This window comes from Pecten maximus, chromosome 14 (genome assembly GCF_902652985.1).
Source record: "Pecten maximus chromosome 14, xPecMax1.1, whole genome shotgun sequence".
Taxonomy (NCBI): Eukaryota; Metazoa; Mollusca; class Bivalvia; order Pectinida; family Pectinidae; genus Pecten; species Pecten maximus.
The window spans coordinates 3,792,770-3,818,099 of record NC_047028.1 but is presented as its reverse complement, the minus strand read 5'-3'; the positions used below and the strand labels follow the sequence as shown (position 1 = coordinate 3,818,099).

General features: G+C 43.9%; 1 protein-coding gene across 1 annotated transcript in view; it reads left to right on the top strand.

Moving 5' to 3' along the window:
* Positions 1-25,330, top strand: part of LOC117341965 (nucleolar protein dao-5-like) — a 61,200-nt gene that overhangs the window by 14,755 nt on the left and 21,115 nt on the right. Inside the window, exons 4-7 of the mRNA XM_033903862.1 lie at positions 954-1,067; positions 1,317-1,870; positions 2,083-2,301; positions 3,836-4,002. Coding sequence (XP_033759753.1) covers positions 954-1,067; positions 1,317-1,870; positions 2,083-2,301; positions 3,836-4,002 — 1,054 coding nt within the window. The remainder of the gene's footprint in view (positions 1-953; positions 1,068-1,316; positions 1,871-2,082; positions 2,302-3,835; positions 4,003-25,330) is intronic.

The window sequence follows — 25,330 nt, the reverse complement described above, 5'->3', positions numbered from 1 at the left end:
ACATGTGTTGTAAACGTGTGTTGTAGATGTGTTGTAAACATGTGTTGTAAACGATGTGTTGTAAACATGTGTTGTAAACGTGTGTTGTAGATGATGTGTTGTAAACATGTGTTGTAAACGATGTGTTATAAACATGTGTTGTAAACATGTGTTGTAAACATGTGTTGTAAACGATGTGTTGTAAACGATGTGTTCCGGGTTAGGATGCCTATTTAGTTACGTTTTATTGATGTTCGGATTAAAACTGTCCGTATGTAAAGTGTTATTGAAGCCAGGTTGTACATGGGAGTTCCCATACACTGCTGCTATGAATTAAAAAAACCTTCCATACAATAGATTGATTTTCTATTACAGCACAGTGTCAAATGTCAAGGTCACTAATGCACATGCCTATTGTTGTGCGTGCTGGCGACATGTTATTGCCATTATGGATACCTTGTATTTGGTAAATTCTGAGCCTTACGACATAATGACATTAAGCATTGTTATTGTGTTCAAGTGTGCGAATGAAATAAATTAACGTACCGAGTCTCCGGTTAAGGCCATTGTATGTCTTCCACGTCTATTCTCCAAATTAACCTGGCAGATTGGAAACCCATCAGGTTATGTTGTTAGAATTTAACAGATATCATCTTTCTTTACCTCCGTAGTCTGCTTTATACATATTAGAATTGGACCAGCCGATTTATTAAGTGGTATAGATCGTTATCATTCAGTTTTATTAGTAACTAATTAACAATATACACATGACACAAGACAGACGCTCGATATTAGAATTTGTTTATAAACATTGACGTTTGGTATCGCCTGTATCCGTCGTAACAGGAGATATGATACAGTACGTGTAAGACAACTAAATCCCATTTTTCCCGTAACGACAAAATACAGTCATCCATTTGTCTATCTATTTTGGGTAAGTCATGGGTAAGATTTAATTATTACCATTATTGTAGGGAGGCAGAAATGGATTGGCAGGAGAAAGAAGAAGAAGAAGATTGCCAAACCCAAGGGCTTCATTGACTTCAAACCGAAAGTGCTTGAACCCCGGACTCGAACTCAGGCAGCTGGTGGGTATAATGGTGTTAGGTCAAGTGTGTCGAAAACGAGGCGCGGGGAGACTTCCGGTAAATTTCTCTTCAGTCTAAAAGATACAAAGAAAAGCCACCGTTCAAAGTTTTATTATATCACAACTTACACCACATATAGTGTCAATGATAAATACATACATGCTGTTTTTAATATGGCATGGACAATATTCCGAATGTCGACATTCAGAAGGCTATATTCAATCATACCTGCTTTGTGTATCACTTCAGGAAAGAAGCCGATATATGACCGTAACGCAGCCTATGACCGGGAACTCACACGAGAAGAATGTCGAAAGGCTCTGAAGCGACGCGAGCGATTACGCCAAACGGCGAGACGGATTTGTCGACGAATGAGTGAAAAACAGGAAAAGTTGGCACAAGAGAGGCGCTTATCTTCAGAGGAAGCCACTGCGAAGCTGGGTTCTTCTGAATCCGGGAATGTCGCCGGAGAAAATGGAAATAAGCAATCGGAAACGGATAATTCTGGCATGTGGGAAGTCGGGGACACCAGTTCTGCACTTAAACAAACCCTTCGGAGTGGAAGGAGTAAAGGAGGTTTGATGATGACGCTTTTATTTAAACCGAAACACTTAAGGTTCGGGCGCAGACACAGTCCAAGGCGCGGTGGATATCAACTACGAACCAACACGCTCAGGGATGACAACGGCGCACGCTCAAAGCGCCTTGAACTCGGTAGCAAACTCGAAGGCGCAAGGCGCCGGGGACAGGAAGCGAGGCGGAAATTGAACGACCAGCGAAGACGACACAGCATAGAGCAACAGGTTTGTGATATAGGGAAAACTATACAGCTGGTACAAAACGAAAGGTTTTCTTTTACTTATACATTTGAATTTTTTAAAAAGATTTATGCAATTTAAGTTTTCAACATCAAGTGCTTTTAACAAGAAAATATCGATTAGCTACATATGATCACACTGATTATCGGTCAGGTTGTTAGGATAACAATAAAAAACATGTTTTTTTTCAACTTCAGGAACAACGGGGTCCTTCGTTACCAACTGATACAGTGGATAATTCTGTCAATGGTCCACGTCCGTTAGTTGACGAAAGTTTAGAAGACACACCCTTTGCCACAAAGACCGAATTCTCTAACGACGGATCCTACCCACTTCCTGTGGAGGTGAAGAAGCTAGCTGTATGTCGTGATACAGGGGAAACCATTCTCCACCGAGCGGCTCGTATGGGCCATACGGTAAGTACACGAGTACCTCTGTCGGTAACCGATGTGTTATAATAGAATCACAACTGGAAAGAAAGAAAGAAAGAAAGAAAGAAAGAAAGAAAGAAAGAAAGAAAATACTGATTTGTTCGATTATTTTAGAAAATCTTTAAAAGATACCTTCGGCTTAATCAAGACATAACGAGTTTGGTAAAACGTTTGTAATTTATAAACCAGTGGCGTAGCTACCATTGACGCAAAAACGCTGTCGCGTGCGTATCAGTTTTGAAAAATAATCAAACATCCAATAATAATGTTAGTGTAATGAGACGCTAAGACCGATATTGAAACGTCTTAATGAATTATCATGATGACGTATATTACAAATCACTAATTGTCCGGATTACGTTGTTTTACTGGGGTTTTTTTTGTTTTTGTTTTATATTGTTCCGGCATTTTCCTTTATTCCGCCCACCACCCTCATCCACCTTCATTACAAGAGATCTAGTCGCTGGTCAACTCTCAGTCACTGGGTCAAATGGCTACTTTTATTCTAAATTTACCTATAGTTATTGGCAATATACAAATGATTGTATAGGCCTGTAATTTATGAGCGTCATATATAATTCTAGTGTTACATACATGTATACATTCTAAGTCACATATAGCATTGATTCAAGTCTCTCTCTCCAATAAAATACTGACGTTATGTCATTTAAGAAGAAGTGAAGGGACTTGCATTTTTGCGGTTAAACACAAAGCTAATCTAGTATAAAATGTAAATATAGTGGGTTGAAGGTTGATATTCCATGATGACATCCCCACTTTGTATGGTGATACGTTTACCTGTCGGTATATACGTGTGTTTACCTGTCGGTATATACGTGTGTCTACCTGTCGGTATATACGTGTGTCTACCTGTCGGTATATACGTGTGTCTACCTGTCGGTATATACGTGTGTCTACCTATCGGTATATACGTGTGTTTACCTGTCGGTATATACGTGTGTTTACCTGTCGGTATATACGTGTGTTTACCTGTCGGTATATACGTGTGAAAACTTATTTCCACACAAAGGTGTTTTTGCGCCTTTTTCAAATCACTTAAGGGCTTATGCTTATACTTATACACTTATACTTAAGCGCAACCATGGAAGAGGAACGTCTGTCAACGTTAGCGGTCCTGTACATTCACAGGGATATCAAAATAAACAAAGACGATGTTGGTGACATTTTTGACGGTCAAAAAGTCAGAAAAATGATTTTGCATTAGATTCAGTTTAAAATATATTACATACAGTGCATGTAATTTATTTTAAAATGAATCATATTATTGCAAGCATCAGAATCATTATTTAATTACAACTTCTAACTGTAAACATTAAAAGCCTGCCTGTGAATGATGTCATCATAAAAATGACGAAGGAAACGCCAGATTATGATTGTATTGTGGTTAAAAGATACGTTTCAAAGGGTAAAAAAATCAAACCAATTTTCACCCAATGTAAACATGCTGATATTTTTTTACTTGATTATAACTTGACCTGTATACGGACACTGTTGGCAGGAGATCGCCCTCCATTGCGTACAGTCCGGGCGCGTGGAGGTGAACGTGCGGGATAACGCCGGGTACACGCCACTGCACGAGAGTTGTGTGAGCGGACACCGGAGCATCGCCCACCTCCTCCTGTCCCGCGGGGCCAACGTCAACTGTTCCTCTCAGGACGGCATCAGGTAGGTAGCCGGGGTAAATCTATACGAAACGTTTAGTAACTGGCTTTCATACACATTGCAGACAGTCGTACATAGAAAGATAAAGTATTATCAAGCTCTATACTTCCGGTTAGGGGTTCAACTTCCGGTAACAAGACTCATAGTGATACCTATACAAGGATATAAAGGAGAATGGGATATGACATTCTGTCGTTAATGATATTGTTATAATTACGGCTAATTATTCCGACCATGAACGCCACAGGAGACTATGTGTACGCCGTTCTAAGCTAGAACAGAGAAAACACATTCCTATCGTGTGCTCCAACAGGAATCAAAACAGCGTCTCAGTCCTGGGAATCATCAGCTCTACCAACTTAGCCAAACTTTCATCTTACAACTTCATTTATTGAACTCTTTTTAAAAATAGTATAGGAGAATACTCCGTCACCGGAGTAGCAGAGACCGTGTGTAAAAGTAGAGAGTATAAGGTCACCTTACTAGCTCAGCCTAGAGGGATTTTCCTTTAGCCTAGTGGCAGGACGTTTGCTTTTGGAGCAAGAAGTCGCTAGTTCGAAGCCCGGCACCGGCAGCGTATTTTTCATTACTCCTTCCTATTACACGTATTAAACACTGTAGTCACACCGACCGGTCCCTATTACACGTATTTAACACTGTAGTCACACCGACCGGTCCCTATTACACGTATTTAACACTGTAGTCACACCGACCGGTCCCTATTACACGTATTTAATACTGTAGTCACACCGACCGGTCCCTATTACACGTACATGTATTAAACACTGTAGTCACACCGACCGGTCCCTATTACACGTATTTAATACTGTAGTCACACCGACCGGTTCCTATTACACGTATTTAACACTGTAGTCACACCGACCGGTCCCTATTACACGTATTTAACACTGTAGTCACACCGACCGGTCCCTATTACACGTATTTAATACTGTAGTCACACCGACCGGTCCCTATTACACGTATTTAACACTGTAGTCACACCGACCGGTCCCTATTACACGTATTTAACACTGTAGTCACACCGACCGGTCCCTATTACACGTATTTAACACTGTAGTCACACCGACCGGTCCCTATTACACGTATTTAACACTGTAGTCACACAGATCGGTCCCTATTACACGTATTTAACACTAGTCACACCGACCGGTCCCTATTACACGTATTTAACACTGTAGTCACACCGACCGGTTACTATTACACGTATTAAACACTAGTCACACCGACCGGTCCCTATTACACGTATTTAACACTGTAGTCACACCGACCGGTCCCTATTACACGTATTTAATACTGTAGTCACACCGACCGGTCCCTATTACACGTACATGTATTAAACACTGTAGTCACACCGACCGGTCCCTATTACACGTATTTAACACTAGTCACACCGACCGGTCCCTATTACACGTATTTAACACTGTAGTCACACCGACCGGTCCCTATTACACGTATTTAACACTGTAGTCACACCGACCGGTCCCTATTACACGTATTTAATACTGTAGTCACACCGACCGGTCCCTATTACACGTATTTAACACTGTAGTCACACCGACCGGTCCCTATTACACGTATTTAACACTGTAGTCACACCGACCGGTTACTATTACACGTATTTAATACTGTAGTCACACCGACCGGTCCCTATTACACGTATTTAACACTGTAGTCACACTGACCGGTCCCTATTACACGTATTTAACACTGTAGTCACACCGACCGGTCCCTATTACACGTATTTAATACTGTAGTCACACCGACCGGTCCCTATTACACGTATTTAACACTGTAGTCACACCGACCGGTCCCTATTACACGTATTAACACTGTAGTCACACCGACCGGTCCCTATTACACGTATTTAACACTGTAGTCACACCGACCGGTCCCTATTACACGTATTTAACACTGTAGTCACACCGACCGGTCCCTATTACACGTATTTAACACTGTAGTCACACCGACCGGTCCCTATTACACGTATTTAACACTGTAGTCACACCGACCGGTCCCTATTACACGTATTTAACACTGTAGTCACACCGACCGGTCCCTATTACACGTATTTAACACTGTAGTCACACCGACCGGTCCCTATTACACGTATTTAACACTGTAGTCACACCGACCGGTTACTATTACACGTATTTTAACGAAACTGTAGCAACCGACCGTCCATCATAAAATGAGACCCTAGTATTACTTCAAAGGTTCTATTACGGTATAACCATTACCACATTTAACTGTATCACACCACGTCTATACACGTTTTACATGTAGTACACCGACGTCCCATTACACGTATTTACGTACACACCACCTCCCTTCACACGTTTTACTACTTATCACACGACCGGTCCATTAACTATTACCTGTAGTACACCGACCGTCCCTATTACAAGATAACCAGTCAACCGACGGTCCTATTACACGTAATTTAACTACTGTAGTCACACGACCTGGTCCTATTCACGATTTAATCACTAGTCACACCGACCGGTACCCTATTACACGATTTAAACTGTAGTTCAACGACCGGTCCTTCACGTTTAAAGTAGCCATAACCAACGTCCAACAGTTTACACTGTCACATCGCCGTCCCTTTATTACACGTATTTAAACTGTAGTCACACCGACCGTCCTAAACGTATTTAATACTGTAGGTCCACACCGACCGGTCCCCTATTACACGTATTAACACTGTAGTCACACCGACCGTCCCTATTACACGTATTTAACACTGTAGTCCACACCGACCGGTCCCTATTACACGTATTTAATACTGTAGTCACACCGGACCGGTCCCTATTACACGGTATTTAATACCTGTAGTCACACCGACCGGTCCCTATTACACGTATTTAACACTGTAGTCACACGACCGGTCCCTATTACACGTATTTAATACGGTAGTCAACACCGACCGGTCCCTATTACACGTAATTTAACACTGTAGTCACACCGACCGTCCCTATTACACGTATTTAATACTGTAGTCACACCGACCGGTCCCTATTACACGATTTAATACTGTAGTCACACCGACCGGTCCCTATTCACGTATTTAATACTGTAGTCACACCCGACCGTCCCTATTACACGTATGTTAACAGTCACCCGACCGGTCCCTATTCCACGTATTTAACACTGTAGTCACACCGACCGGTCCCTATACACGTATTTAACACTGTAGTCACACCGACCGGTCCCTATTACACGTATTTAACACTGTAGTCACACCGACCGGTCCCTATTACACGTATTTAACACTGTAGTCACACCGACCGGTCCCTATTACACGTATTTAACACTGTAGTCACACCGACCGGTCCCTATTACACGTATTTAACACTGTAGTCACACCGACCGGTCCCTATTACACGTATTTAACACTGTAGTCACACCGACCGGTCCCTATTACACGTATTTAACACTGTAGTCACACCGACCGGTCCCTATTACACGTATTAACACTGTAGTCACACCGACCGGTCCCTATTACACGTATTTAACACTGTAGTCACACCGACCGGTCCCTATTACACGTATTTAACACTGTAGTCACACCGACCGGTCCCTATTACACGTATTTAACACTGTAGTCACACCGACCGGTCCCTATTACACGTATTTAACACTGTAGTCACACCGACCGGTCCCTATTACACGTATTTAACACTGTAGTCACACCGACCGGTCCCTATTACACGTATTTAACACTGTAGTCACACCGACCGGTCCCTATTACACGTATTTAACACTGTAGTCACACCGACCGGTCCCTATTACACGTATTTAACACTGTAGTCACACCGACCGGTCCCTATTACACGTATTTAACACTGTAGTCACACCGACCGGTCCCTATTACACGTATTTAACACTGTAGTCACACCGACCGGTCCCTATTACACGTATTTAACACTGTAGTCACACCGACCGGTCCCTATTACACGTATTTAACACTGTAGTCACACCGACCGGTCCCTATTACACGTATTTAACACTGTAGTCACACCGACCGGTCCCTATTACACGTATTTAACACTGTAGTCACACCGACCGGTCCCTATTACACGTATTTAACACTGTAGTCACACCGACCGGTCCCTATTACACGTATTTAACACTGTAGTCACACCGACCGGTCCCTATTACACGTATTTAACACTGTAGTCACACCGACCGGTCCCTATTACACGTATTTAACACTGTAGTCACACCGACCGGTCCCTATTACACGTATTTAACACTGTAGTCACACCGACCGGTCCCTATTACACGTATTAAACACTGTAGTCACACCGACCGGTCCCTATTACACGTATTTAACACTGTAGTCACACCGACCGGTCCTATTACACGTATTTAACACTAGTCACACCGACCGGTCCCTATTACACGTATTTAACACTGTAGTCACACCGACCGGTCCCTATTACACGTATTTAACACTGTAGTCACACCGACCGGTCCCTATTACACGTATTTAACACTGTAGTCACACCGACCGGTCCCTATTACACGTATTTAACACTGTAGTCACACCGACCGGTCCCTATTACACGTATTTAACACTGTAGTCACACCGACCGGTCCCTATTACACGTATTTAACACTGTAGTCACACTGACCGGTCCCTATTACACGTATTTAACACTGTAGTCACACCGACCGGTTCCCTATTACACGTATTTAACACTGTAGTCACACCGACCGGTCCCTATTACACGTATTTAACACTGTAGTCACACCGACCGGTCCCTATTACACGTATTTAACACTGTAGTCACACCGACCGGTCCCTATTACACGTATTTAACACTGTAGTCACACCGACCGGTCCCTATTACACGTATTTAACACTGTAGTCACACCGACCGGTCCCTATTACACGTATTTAACACTAGTCACACCGACCGGTCCCTATTACACGTATTTAACACTGTAGTCACACCGACCGGTCCCTATTACACGTATTAAACACTGTAGTCACACCGACCGGTCCCTATTACACGTATTTAACACTGTAGTCACACCGACCGGTCCCTATTACACGTATTAACACTGTAGTCACACCGACCGGTCCCTATTACACGTATTTAACACTGTAGTCACACCGACCGGTCCCTATTACACGTATTAACACTGTAGTCACACCGACCGGTCCCTATTACACGTATTTAACACTGTAGTCACACCGACCGGTCCCTATTACACGTATTTAACACTGTAGTCACACCGACCGGTCCCTATTACACGTATTTAACACTGTAGTCACACCGACCGGTCCCTATTACACGTATTTAACACTGTAGTCACACCGACCGGTCCCTATTACACGTATTTAACACTGTAGTCACACCGACCGGTCCCTATTACACGTATTTAACACTGTAGTCACACCGACCGGTCCCTATTACACGTATTTAACACTGTAGTCACACCGACCGGTCCCTATTACACGTATTTAACACTGTAGTCACACCGACCGGTCCCTATTACACGTATTTAACACTGTAGTCACACCGACCGGTCCCTATTACACGTATTTAACACTGTAGTCACACCGACCGGTCCCTATTACACGTATTTAACACTGTAGTCACACCGACCGGTCCCTATTACACGTATTTAACACTGTAGTCACACCGACCGGTCCCTATTACACGTATTTAACACTGTAGTCACACCGACCGGTCCCTATTACACGTATTAACACTAGTCACACCGACCGGTCCCTATTACACGTATTTAACACTGTAGTCACACCGACCGGTCCCTATTACACGTATTTAACACTGTAGTCACACCGACCGGTCCCTATTACACGTATTTAACACTGTAGTCACACCGACCGGTCCCTATTACACGTATTTAATACTGTAGTCACACCGACCGGTCCCTATTACACGTATTTAACACTGTAGTCACACCGACCGGTCCCTATTACACGTATTTAACACTGTAGTCACACCGACCGGTCCCTATTACACGTATTTAACACTGTAGTCACACCGACCGGTCCCTATTACACGTATTTAACACTGTAGTCACACCGACCGGTCCCTATTACACGTATTTAACACTGTAGTCACACCGACCGGTCCCTATTACACGTATTTAACACTGTAGTCACACCGACCGGTCCCTATTACACGTATTTAACACTGTAGTCACACCTGACCGGTCCCTATTACACGTATTTAACACTGTAGTCACACCTGACCGGTCCCTATTACACGTATTTAACACTGTAGTCACACCGACCGGTCCCTATTACACGTATTTAACACTGTAGTCACACCGACCGGTCCCTATTACACGTATTTAATACTGTAGTCACACCGACCGGTCCCTATTACACGTATTTAATACTGTAGTCACACCGACCGGTCCCTATTACACGTATTTAACACTGTAGTCACACCGACCGGTCCCTATTACACGTATTTAACACTGTAGTCACACCGACCGGTCCCTATTACACGTATTTAATACTGTAGTCACACCGACCGGTCCCTATTACACGTATTTAACACTGTAGTCACACCGACCGGTCCCTATTACACGTATTTAACACTGTAGTCACACCGACCGGTCCCTATTACACGTATTTAACACTGTAGTCACACCGACCGGTCCCTATTACACGTATTTAACACTGTAGTCACACCGACCGGTCCCTATTACACGTATTTAACACTGTAGTCACACCGACCGGTCCCTATTACACGTATTTAACACTGTAGTCACACCGACCGGTCCCTATTACACGTATTTAACACTGTAGTCACACCGACCGGTCCCTATTACACGTATTTAACACTGTAGTCACACCGACCGGTCCCTATTACACGTATTTAACACTGTAGTCACACCGACCGGTCCCTATTACACGTATTTAACACTGTAGTCACACCGACCGGTCCCTATTACACGTATTTAACACTGTAGTCACACCGACCGGTCCCTATTACACGTATTTAACACTGTAGTCACACCGACCGGTCCCTATTACACGTATTTAACACTGTAGTCACACCGACCGGTCCCTATTACACGTATTTAACACTGTAGTCACACCGACCGGTCCCTATTACACGTATTTAACACTGTAGTCACACCGACCGGTCCCTATTACACGTATTTAACACTGTAGTCACACCGACCGGTCCCTATTACACGTATTTAACACTGTAGTCACACCGACCGGTCCCTATTACACGTATTTAACACTGTAGTCACACCGACCGGTCCCTATTACACGTATTTAACACTGTAGTCACACCGACCGGTCCCTATTACACGTATTTAACACTGTAGTCACACCGACCGGTCCCTATTACACGTATTTAACACTGTAGTCACACCGACCGGTCCCTATTACACGTATTTAACACTGTAGTCACACCGACCGGTCCCTATTACACGTATTTAACACTGTAGTCACACCGACCGGTCCCTATTACACGTATTTAACTACTGTAGTCACACCGACCGGTCCCTATTACACGTATTTAACACTGTAGTCACACCGACCGGTCCCTATTACACGTATTTAACACTGTAGTCACACCGACCGGTCCCTATTACACGTATTTAACACTGTAGTCACACCGACCGGTCCCTATTACACGTATTTAACACTGTAGTCACACCGACCGGTCCCTATTACACGTATTTAACACTGTAGTCACACCGACCGGTCCCTATTACACGTATTTAACACTGTAGTCACACCGACCGGTCCCTATTACACGTATTTAACACTGTAGTCACACCGACCGGTCCCTATTACACGTATTTAACACTGTAGTCACACCGACCGGTCCCTATTACACGTATTTAACACTGTAGTCACACCGACCGGTCCCTATTACACGTATTTAACACTGTAGTCACACCGACCGGTCCCTATTACACGTATTTAACACTGTAGTCACACCGACCGGTCCCTATTACACGTATTTAACACTGTAGTCACACCGACCGGTCCCTATTACACGTATTTAACACTGTAGTCACACCGACCGGTCCCTATTACACGTATTAAACACTGTAGTCACACCGACCGGTCCCTATTACACGTATTTAATACTGTAGTCACACCGACCGGTCCCTATTACACGTATTTAACACTGTAGTCACACCGACCGGTCCCTATTACACGTATTTAACACTGTAGTCACACCGACCGGTCCCTATTACACGTATTTAACACTGTAGTCACACCGACCGGTCCCTATTACACGTATTTAACACTGTAGTCACACCGACCGGTCCCTATTACACGTATTTAACACTGTAGTCACACCGACCGGTCCCTATTACACGTATTTAACACTGTAGTCACACCGACCGGTCCCTATTACACGTATTTAACACTGTAGTCACACCGACCGGTCCCTATTACACGTATTTAACACTGTAGTCACACCGACCGGTCCCTATTACACGTATTTAACACTGTAGTCACACCGACCGGTCCCTATTACACGTATTTAACACTGTAGTCACACCGACCGGTCCCTATTACACGTATTTAACACTGTAGTCACACCGACCGGTCCCTATTACACGTATTTAATACTGTAGTCACACCGACCGGTCCCTATTACACGTATTTAACACTGTAGTCACACCGACCGGTCCCTATTACACGTATTTAACACTGTAGTCACATCGACCGGTCCCTATTTCACGTATTTAACACTGTAGTCACACCGACCGGTCCCTATTACACGTATTTAACACTGTAGTCACACCGACCGGTCCCTATTACACGTATTTAACACTGTAGTCACACCGACCGGTCCCTATTACACGTATTTAACACTGTAGTCACACCGACCGGTCCCTATTACACGTATTTAACACTGTAGTCACACCGACCGGTCCCTATTACACGTATTTAATACTGTAGTCACACCGACCGGTCCCTATTACACGTATTTAACACTGTAGTCACACCGACCGGTCCCTATTACACGTATTTAACACTGTAGTCACATCGACCGGTCCCTATTACACGTATTTAACACTGTAGTCACACCGACCGGTCCCTATTACACGTATTTAACACTGTAGTCACACCGACCGGTCCCTATTACACGTATTTAACACTGTAGTCACACCGACCGGTCCCTATTACACGTATTTAACACTGTAGTCACACCGACCGGTCCCTATTACACGTATTTAACTACTGTAGTCACACCGACCGGTCCCTATTACACGTATTTAACACTGTAGTCACACCGACCGGTCCCTATTACACGTATTTAACACTGTAGTCACACCGACCGGTCCCTATTACACGTATTTAACACTGTAGTCACACCGACCGGTCCCTATTACACGTATTTAACACTGTAGTCACACCGACCGGTCCCTATTACACGTATTTAACACTGTAGTCACACCGACCGGTCCCTATTACACGTATTTAACACTGTAGTCACACCGACCGGTCCCTATTACACGTATTTAACACTGTAGTCACACCGACCGGTCCCTATTACACGTATTTAACACTGTAGTCACACCGACCGGTCCCTATTACACGTATTTAACACTGTAGTCACACCGACCGGTCCCTATTACACGTATTTAACACTGTAGTCACACCGACCGGTCCCTATTACACGTATTTAACACTGTAGTCACACCGACCGGTCCCTATTACACGTATTTAACACTGTAGTCACACCGACCGGTCCCTATTACACGTACATGTATTTAATACTGTAGTCACACCGACCGGTCCCTATTACACGTACATGTATTTAATACTGTAGTCACACCGACCGGTCCCTATTACACGTACATGTATTTAATACTGTAGTCACACCGACTGGTCCCTATTACACGTACATGTATTTAATACTGTAGTCACACCGACCGGTTACTATTACACACTTGACCCTACTGTCTGCCAGTTTATGGATTATCTTCTGTTTATTTCATTGTGACACCGTACGTTCCCTGACACGCTCTGTGTACGATGCTAGATCGATACAAAGACACCATTGTAAACGTTTTACTGATTAGATATGAACATACAACCGGAAGCGGAAATCGTTATCAAACATCTTTGTTTTAGTTGTTATCGAATTGGCATGAACAGAGGAGCTGATTAATAGACAAATGAAGTATATGGGAGAAAGCGATTGTAGATAGCAGGTTTTGTATCGATCTACATTATTGAGAGTCGATGACAGATGGGACATTGTTGGTCGTGTCTTCAGTTGAAGTGTCTTGCACAAAACCACAACGGAAAGATTCACGTATATATTTTCTTAATTATTTGGAAGCAGACCTATAGGAATTTATGACAAAAACATAAGTGAAAATCTCGCAGTATCTTGTCAAAATAAGATTATTCCTTTAAATATATTGAGATGTAAATACGCTGATATCGCCGGCGGCTTTATTGTGTAAAACAAAGGTACGTTTACCGAGATCATTAAGTCATCAGTTATCATTGTGAGAGGGATAAAATAATGAAATGATCCGGTTCGGGTTACGCTGTATTAGCCTATTTAGCACACGTTTACGTCATTGGTAAACGCGAGGAACACTTCAGTGTGATTTTATATCTGGAATAATGAACTGTGACAGATAAGGAAGCTATATATAAACACCGATGTGGAAATTAAACAACAATAAATGGAGTTTGTTATGTCAACGCATTATTTTAATTGCTTAGGGAAATGAGATTTTGTACATCAATCATTTGAATTTATGCTTGATGAAATAATGTGTATTTAATGTGTATTTAAAGATAGACTGATTACATGTGTATTAACTTATTAAATTAATCTATCATCGTGGTAAATTTAACGTGTATAAAGAAGATTTTAGTTTGACGAATGATGTTGAGGACTCCGTATCCCGATGTTTTGTGTTAACGACTCCGTATCCCGATATTTTGTGTTAACGACTCCGTATCCCGATGTTTTGTGTTAACGACTCCGTATCCCGGTATTTTATGTTTAGGACTCCGTATCCCGATGTTTTGTGTTAACGACTCCGTATCCCGATGTTTTGTGTTAACGACTCCGTATTCCGGTATTTTGTGTTTAGGACTCCGTATCTCGATGTTTTGTGTTAACGACTCCGTATCCCGATATTTTGTGTTAACGACTCCGTATCCGATGTTTTGTGTTTAGGACTCCGTATCTCGATGTTTTGTGTTTAGGACTCCGTATCCCGATGTTTTGTGTTAACGACTCGGTTTCCGATATTTTGTGTTAACGACTCCGTATCCCGATGTTTTGTGTTAACGACTCCGTATCCCGATGTTTTGTGTTAACGACTCCGTATCCCGATGTTTTGTGTTAACGACTCCGTATCTCGATGTTTTGTGTTAACGACTCCGTATTCCGGTATTTTATGTTAACGACTCCGTATCCCGATGTTTTGTGTTAACGACTCCGTATCCGGATGTTTTGTGTTAACGACTCCGTATTCCGATGTTTTGTGTTGAGGACTCCGTATTCCGATGTTCTTAGTCCGTATTTTGTGTATAGGTTCCCCTATCCTTTAGTAGGCTTATATGTAGGCTGTTTCCTATTCAAATAGGTGTATTTAATAAAAGAAAACATTTTAGTTTATCGTACAGTTGCTGTAAAGATATACATTTATAAACATATGCAGTATCCTCATGCTTAGATTATATATCTATGTCGTGTCGGTTTTTTTTTCTGTTTTTAAATCCTAGCTATGTAAACACTGTTAGCTGCTATTGATGTACTAGACATGCTTCAGAGCGGTATCGAGACCGTTTTGTCGCGGCAGTTTACGTCTTATGATAAAACCATTAATGTTCCTTCTTACTATTGGCGAGCCTGACCTTTGTTACGCTAGCACACAAAATGCAATTTAATCGCGAGTGTTGACGCACGGTGTGCCAATTTCTGACGTCATAACCGTATGGGCTGATTAGTCACGAGTAGGGCTAGGGTACGTGAATACAATATTTGTGCGAGAGTTTATCTTCACGAGTAGATGACTGTAGTTACAGAGCTAGAGCCTGGAAGGGTACGATGATAAAATATTTGTACGAGTGCTCCTCTTCGTAAGTCACAGATTCGTCACAATTAGGGTTAGGATACGAAGATAACATATTTGTACGAGTGATACTCTTCGTAAGTCACAGATTAGTCACAATTAGGAATATTTTACGCAAATGAAATATTTTAGGGGCTCTAGCAAATCCAAATAACATTTATTGAAGGCGAAGTGACAATAATGTGATATTTGAAAGCATATGTTAAGTGTGCTTTCTACTCACAACTGTTGCCAGATTACGTAAATTTGTATTAAGATTTCCCAATAAAAAACAAGAGTTATTTAAAGGGAATTTCATAAAAAAAAGATTACATTTATATAATTATTATTATTATTTACCATTCATGTGAGGTGTCTAATTTGTTTCCGGATTTGTATAAGTCGTAGCATAAATGTACACATGTAGTAGTATACATATTTAAGGGTACATCCGCGCTTCCTTACCGTGTAAGTACAGAGGTTGGTCAGTCGGATTTCCTCTAGCCATTTCACCATAGCTATAACGAAAACGATTACATCAATTGACTCTTTTTTCATTTAAATACAAAATCAATCTATTTTAACATTTCATGTTTTGTCATATGGATTTTTTTTATGATTGTTAACAGTGGAACCACACTTTAAAGCACGTGGTACTTCCTGTTGAAAGCGGTTTTGCCAAATCGACGGCTAAACATAGCGAGTCGGTCTAGAGTGCTTTTTTCAGAGAGAGTATCAATTTTAATCGTTTCCACCACAGACACGTGTAGAAGTAGGGTCTAATTGGGTATTAATCCAGTTATAAATAATAACTGATAATAACAATACCGAAACACTGTTATTTCTACGGTGTGTCAGAATGATACATACAGGGTACCTGTGTAGTCACGTGACACCTACGGTGTGTCAGACTGATACATACATGGTACCTGTGTAGTCACGTGACACCTACGGTGTGTCAGAATGATACATACATGGTACCTGTGTAGTCACGTGACACCTACGGTGTGTCAGAATGATACATACATGGTACCTGTGTAGTCACGTGACACTGTGGCTGTCGTTAATATGTTCAGTCACGTGGTATTGAGAATGTCGTCATATGTGGTTTGTTTGTGGCACGATATAGTTAATAATGAAATAAACACGCATGAAATGGATGTTGTATGTTTATATGTTCTGGGTAATGTCTTTATTTGCCTCTTAGACCCTGGGTGTTTGTCCCATAGGCACCCCTTCCTCATATGACTCTGGCTGTTTGTCCAATAGACACCCTTCCTCATATGACCCTGTGTGTTTGTCCCATAGACACCCTTCCTCATATGACCCTGTGTGTTTGTCCCATAGACACCCTTCCTCATATGACCCTGGGTGTTTGTCCCATAGGCACCCTTTCCTCATATGACCCTGGGTGTTTGTCCCATAGGCACCCCTTCCTCATATGACTCTGGCTGTTTATCCCCTAGGCATCCACTTTGCACGACTCTGTCGGTCGGTCCTCAGACTCCGTCCTCACACGACTCTGTCTGTCCTCAGACTCCGTCCTCACACGACTCTGTCGGTCCTCAGACTCCGTCCTCACACAATTCTGTCGGTCCTCAGACTCCGTCATCACACGACTCTGTCTGTCCTCAGACTCCGTCCTCACACGACTCTGTCGGTCCTCAGACTCCGTCCTCACACGACTCTGTCTGTCCTCAGACTCCGTCCTCACACGACTCTGTCGGTCCTCAGGCTCCGTCCTCACACGACTCTGTCGGTCCTCAGACTCTGTCCTCACACGACTCTGTCGGTCCTCAGGCTCCGTCCTCACACGACTCTGTCTGTCTGTCCTCAGACTCCGTCCTCACACAACTCTGTCGGTCCTCAGACTCCGTCCTCACACGACTCTGTCCTCAGACTCCGTCCTCACACGACTCTGTCTGTCCTCAGACTCCGTCCTCACACGACTCTGTCTGTCCTCAGACTCCGTCCTCACACGACTCTGTCGGTCCTCAGGCTCCGTCCTCACACAACTCTGTCTGTCCTCAGACTCCGTCCTCACACGACTCTGTCTGTCCTCAGACTCCGTCCTCACACGACTCTGTCGGTCCTCAGACTCCGTCCTCACACAACTCTAACTGTTACGCAGACACTGAACACCCAGCAAACGTTTCCCTGACTGTTTGCGCAGTGGGTTAATATCCCCAGTCAGGTTAACCTTTACCCAGTGGGTTACTATCCCGAGTCTGGTTAACCTTTACCCAGTGGGTTACTATCCCGAGTCTGGTTAACCTTTACCCAGTGGGTTACTATCCCCAGTCTGGTTAACCTTTACCCAGTGGGTTACTATCCCCAGTCTAGTTAACCTTTACCCAGTGGGTAACTATCCCCAGTCTGGTTAACCTTTACCCAGTGGGTTACTACCCCAGTCTAGTTAACCTTTACCCAGTGGGTTACTATCCCCAGTCTAGTTAACCTTTACCCAGTGGGTTACTACCCCAGTCTAGTTAACCTTTACCCAGTGGGTAACTATCCCCAGTCTAGTTAACCTTTACCCAGTGGGTTACTACCCCCAGTCTAGTTAACCTTTACCCAGTGGGTTACTATCCCCAGTCTAGTTAACCTTTACCCAGTGGGTTACTATCCCCAGTCTAGTTAACCTTTACCTAGTGGGTTACTACCCCCAGTCTAGTTAACCTTTACCCAGTGGGTTACTATCCCTAGCCTGGTTAACCTTTACCCAGTGGGTTACTATCCCCAGTCTAGTTAACATTTACCCAGTGGGTTACTACCCCCAGTCTGGTTAACCTTTACCCAGTGGGTTACTATCCCCAGTCTGGTTAACCTTTACCCAGTGGGTAACTACCCCCAGTCTAGTTAACCTTTACCTAGTGGGTTACTATCCCTAGCCTGGTTAACCTTTACACAGTGGGTTACTATCCCCAGTCTAGTTAACCTTTACCCAGTGGGTTACTACCCCAGTCTGGTTAACCTTTACCCAGTGGGTTACTATCCCCAGTCTGGTTAACCTTTACCCAGTGGGTTACTATCCCCAGTCTAGTTAACCTTTACCTAGTGGGTTACTATCCCCAGTCTGGTTAACCTTTACCCAGTGGGTTAATATTCCCAGTCTGGTTAACCTTTACCCAGTGGGTTACTATCCCCAGTCTAGTTAACCTTTACCCAGTGGGTTAATATTCCCAGTCTGGTTAACCTTTACCCAGTGGGTTACTATCCCCAGTCTAGTTAACCTTTACCCAATAGGTTACTATCCCCAGTCTAGTTAACCTTTACCCAGTGGGTTACTATCCCCAGTCTAGTTAACCTTTACCCAGTGGGTTACTATCCCTAGCCTGGTTAACCTTTACCCAGTGGGTTACTATCCCTAGCCTGGTTAACCTTTACCCAGTGGGTTACTATCCCCAGTCTGGTTAACCTTTACCCAGTGGGTTACTATCCCCAGTCTAGTTAACCTTTACCCAGTGGGTTACTATCCCTAGCCTGGTTAACCTTTACCCAGTGGGTTACTATCCCCAGTCTAGTTAACCTTTACCCAGTGGGTAACTATCCCCAGTCTAGTTAACCTTTACCCAGTGGGTTACTATCCCCAGTCTGGTTAACCTTTACCCAGTGGGTTACTATCCCCAGTCTAGTTAACATTTACCCAGTGGGTTACTATCCCCAGTCTAGTTAACCTTTACCCAGTGGGTTACTATCCCTAGCCTGGTTAACCTTTACCCAGTGGGTTACTATCCCCAGTCTGGTTAACCTTTACCCAGTGGGTTACTATCCCCAGTCTGGTTAACCTTTACCCAGTGGGTTACTATCCCCAGTCTGGTTAACCTTTACCCAGTGGGTAACTATCCCCAGTCTAGTTAACATTTACCCAATGGGTTACTATCCCCAGTCTAGTTAACCTTTACCCAGTGGGTTACTATCCCGAGTCTGGTTAACCTTTACCCAGTGGGTTACTATCCCGAGTCTGGTTAACCTTTACCCAGTGGGTTACTATCCCCAGTCTGGTTAACCTTTACCCAGTGGGTTACTATCCCCAGTCTAGTTAACCTTTACCCAGTGGGTTACTATCCCTAGCCTGGTTAACCTTTACCCAGTGGGTTACTATCCCCAGTCTAGTTAACCTTTACCCAGTGGGTTACTACCCCCAGTCTGGTTAACCTTTACCCAGTGGGTTACTATCCCCAGTCTGGTTAACCTTTACCCAGTGGGTAACTACCCCCAGTCTAGTTAACCTTTACCTAGTGGGTTACTATCCCTAGCCTGGTTAACCTTTACACAGTGGGTTACTATCCCCAGTCTAGTTAACCTTTACCCAGTGGGTTACTACCCCAGTCTGGTTAACCTTTACCCAGTGGGTTACTATCCCCAGTCTGGTTAACCTTTACCCAGTGGGTTACTATCCCCAGTCTAGTTAACCTTTACCTAGTGGGTTACTATCCCCAGTCTGGTTAACCTTTACCCAGTGGGTTAATATTCCCAGTCTGGTTAACCTTTACCCAGTGGGTTACTATCCCCAGTCTAGTTAACCTTTACCCAGTGGGTTAATATTCCCAGTCTGGTTAACCTTTACCCAGTGGGTTACTATCCCCAGTCTAGTTAACCTTTACCCAATAGGTTACTATCCCCAGTCTAGTTAACCTTTACCCAGTGGGTTACTATCCCCAGTCTAGTTAACCTTTACCCAGTGGGTTACTATCCCTAGCCTGGTTAACCTTTACCCAGTGGGTTACTATCCCTAGCCTGGTTAACCTTTACCCAGTGGGTTACTATCCCCAGTCTGGTTAACCTTTACCCAGTGGTTTACTATCCCCAGTCTAGTTAACCTTTACCCAGTGGGTTACTATCCCTAGCCTGGTTAACCTTTACCCAGTGGGTTACTATCCCCAGTCTAGTTAACCTTTACCCAGTGGGTAACTATCCCCAGTCTAGTTAACCTTTACCCAGTGGGTTACTATCCCCAGTCTGGTTAACCTTTACCCAGTGGGTTACTATCCCCAGTCTAGTTAACATTTACCCAGTGGGTTACTATCCCCAGTCTAGTTAACCTTTACCCAGTGGGTTACTATCCCTAGCCTGGTTAACCTTTACCCAGTGGGTTACTATCCCCAGTCTGGTTAACCTTTACCCAGTGGGTTACTATCCCCAGTCTGGTTAACCTTTACCCAGTGGGTTACTATCCCCAGTCTAGTTAACCTTTACCCAGTGGGTTACTACCCCCAGTCTAGTTAACCTTTACCCAGTGGGTTACTATCCCCAGTCTAGTTAACCTTTACCCAGTGGGTTACTATCCCCAGTCTAGTTAACCTTTACCCACTGGGTTACTATCCCCAGTCTAGTTAACCTTTACCCAGTGGGTTACTATCCCCAGTCTGGTTAACCTTTACCCAGTGGGTTACTATCCCCAGTCTGGTTAACCTTTACCCAGTGGGTTACTATCCCCAGTCTGGTTAACCTTTACCCAGTGGGTAACTATCCCCAGTCTAGTTAACATTTACCCAATGGGTTACTATCCCCAGTCTAGTTAACCTTTACCCAGTGGGTTACTATCCCCAGTCTAGTTAACCTTTACCCAGTGGGTTACTATCCCCAGTCTGGTTAACCTTTACCCAGTGGGTTACTATCCCCAGTCTAGTTAACCTTTACCCAGTGGGTTACTACCCCCAGTCTAGTTAACCTTTACCCAGTGGGTTACTATCCCCAGTCTAGTTAACCTTTACCCAGTGGGTTACTATCCCCAGTCTGGTTAACCTTTACCCAGTGGGTTACTATCCCCAGTCTGGTTAACCTTTACCCAGTGGGTTACTATCCCCAGTCTGGTTAACCTTTACCCAGTGGGTAACTATCCCCAGTCTAGTTAACATTTACCCAATGGGTTACTATCCCCAGTCTAGTTAACCTTTACCCAGTGGGTTACTATCCCCAGTCTAGTTAACCTTTACCCAGTGGGTTACTATCCCCAGTCTAGTTAACCTTTACCCAGTGGGTTACTATCCCCAGTCTAGTTAACCTTTACCCAGTGGGTTACTACCCCCAGTCTAGTTAACCTTTACCCAGTGGGTTACTATCCCCAGTCTAGTTAACCTTTACCCAGTGGGTTACTATCCCCAGTCTGGTTAACCTTTACCCAGTGGGTTACTATCCCCAGTCTAGTTAACCTTTACCCAGTGGGTTACTATCCCCAGTCTAGTTAACCTTTACCCAGTGGGTTACTATCCCCAGTCTGGTTAACCTTTACCCAGTGGGTTACTATCCCCAGTCTAGTTAACCTTTACCCAGTGGGTTACTATCCCCAGTCTAGTTAACCTTTACCCAGTGGGTTACTATCCCCAGTCTGGTTAACCTTTACCCAGTGGGTTACTATCCCCAGTCTAGTTAACCTTTACCCAGTGGGTTACTATCCCCAGTCTAGTTAACCTTTACCCAGTGGGTTACTATCCCCAGTCTGGTTAACCTTTACCCAGTGGGTTACTATCCCCAGTCAGGTTAACCTTTACCTAGTGGGTTACTATCCCCAGTCTGGTTAACCTTTACCCAGTGGGTTACTACCCCCAGTCTGGTTAATTTTTACCCAGTGGGTTACTATCCCCAGTCTGGTTAACCTTTACCCAGTGGGTTACTATCCCCAGTCTGGTTAACCTTTACCCAGTGGGTTACTATCCCCAGTCTAGTTAACCTTTACCCAGTGGGTTACTATCCCCAGTCTAGTTAACCTTTACCCAGTGGGTTACTATCCCCAGTCTGGTTAACCTTTACCCAGTGGGTTACTATCCCCAGTCTAGTTAACCTTTACCCAGTGGGTTACTATCCCCAGTCTAGTTAACCTTTACCCAGTGGGTTACTATCCCCAGTCTGGTTAACCTTTACCCAGTGGGTTACTATCCCCAGTCTAGTTAACCTTTACCCAGTGGGTTACTATCCCCAGTCTAGTTAACCTTTACCCAGTGGGTTACTATCCCCAGTCTGGTTAACCTTTACCCAGTGGGTTACTATCCCCAGTCAGGTTAACCTTTACCTAGTGGGTTACTATCCCCAGTCTGGTTAATCTTTACCCAGTGGGTTACTACCCCCAGTCTGGTTAACCTTTACCCAGTAGGTTACTATCCCCAGTCTGGTTAACCTTTACCCAGTGGGTTACTATCCCCAGTCAGGTTAACCTTTACCTAGTGGGTTACTATCCCCAGTCTGGTTAACCTTTACCCAGTGGGTTACTACCCCCAGTCTGGTTAACCTTTACCCAGTGGGTTACTATCCCCAGTCAGGTTAACCTTTACCTAGTGGGTTACTATCCCCAGTCTGGTTAACCTTTACCCAGTGGGTTACTACCCCCAGTCTGGTTAACCTTTACCCAGTGGGTTACTATCCCCAGTCTAGTTAACCCAGGGGTTTCATGTCCATGTCTATTTGCCCGGTAGGTTACTACATATATATTTCTAGTCTGGTTAACCCTAGGGTTTCGTTTCATGTCTATTTGTCCAACAGATTACTAATCCTAGGTTGGTTGTCCTAGAGTTCCCCGTGTCCCGGGAGTGCTAAGTCCGGGTTTGTTTGTCACCATATAGGTTCCCAGTTATCGTAAGTGATATGGTTCATGTTGACTAATATTTGTTCTTCTTCCTCTTTCAATAATGAACGCACATCCGTTCCACTCTAGAGTGGTATGACGCAGGTATTCGACCCCACGAACTCCTCGCGAGTTTTACGTATATATATCACGTGCCTTACGTACATATATCCAATATACGTTTTTTTCCTCTAGACGTGTCTATACATCAGCCTACTTGAGTGTAGTTCTAGTTGTATCACTTCCATTCGTCTTATGATTACATAAGTTATGTCAGACACGCAACTGTTTACAAACAACGCGCTCGTCTTTTTTCAGTCACACACCATACAATCTGGCGTCTACGGTAGATATATATGTATTCTCCTACTGATTCGTATTTCCAATAGTATCTGTTTTCTACTGTATCTCACTGTACACGTATAAACAACATTAGTCAATATACAGACACTCGCTAGAATTTGGTTTCCTCCGGTCGGGAATTGGACCGAGAAACTTATATTGAGGCGCGGGTCCTGATAATGATTAGACTGCCGTGCCGTGCCGTGCCGTGACGTGACGTAGGCGAGGCTGATATTGAGGCTCGTGCCGTGACATGTGAGAATGGCGTAAACAGATGGAAGCGTTGTTTCAGAACCTCGATGGCTGTGATTTGTCAACACTTCAGTGATACGTTCATTGTAGATATAAAGTTTTTTTTGTTATCTCTATCCCGGCTTTCCTGGAGCCCGCGACAGTCTCCTTTGTTATCTCTATCCCGGCTTTCCTGGAGCCCGCGACAGTCTCCTGAGACTGGGGCTCAGCTGCTGAGACTATAACGGGACCGGAAGTCAAACATAATGATGTCAAATTAAAACTGGAGCTTCCATAATGAAAGCGCGCAGAGACAAGTCTCTTTAGCTAGTATCGAGGTTACACCAAGCGGGCCTGCTCGTGTTTGTTCCCGCTGGTTCTGTGCTCGCCAGTGACGTACACGTACTGATAAATATAATATTATCACACCCCTGATTTATCTCCCATAACACGTATTGTCAAACTTAAGAGATATAAACGTGAGCCGCACGCAGTTGTATACACTGTCAGCAAATCGCCTGTTATATCAATGATAATGGCATTTACATGTTACTTTAATATTTGTTTAAAAAAACGATATTATAATCCATGATACCCTCACGACAAAGACAGTTGCGGTACGTGTCGAGTTGTAAAGACACTTTAACAATTGTTCTCAAGATCGCATGCGACGGGCCTTCCGTGAGGTAGTCACCAGCTACAATAAAGAAAATATTTATTCTTGCTCTTCACGGAGCAATTAATCCAGCAAGCAAAATAAACACGGGTTGGGTGTACTGTGATGTTTGTTTATAGTTAACTAGTAGTCTAATCGCTATCCTATTCCGCGGTTTTTCCCCCCATTTTTTCCAAATAATGCAGTAGCAAGTTGCTTTTAGTATTTTATTTTTAATTTTGATTTTTTTACGTGCATTGTGGTCATTTGAACATATCAAAACAAATGTCTGCATCAGTATGCGCAAGTAATTATCAAGTATATACGTTAAGGAAACGTCTCCCAAATGTGCGGACTCTTACTGCTGTCGTCGTCAGCAATCCATCACTTCCCGTGGAGTCAAACTTGCTGTTTTGCGACGTCTTGTTGGATAACGTGACACGCCGCATTATTTTACTGACGCA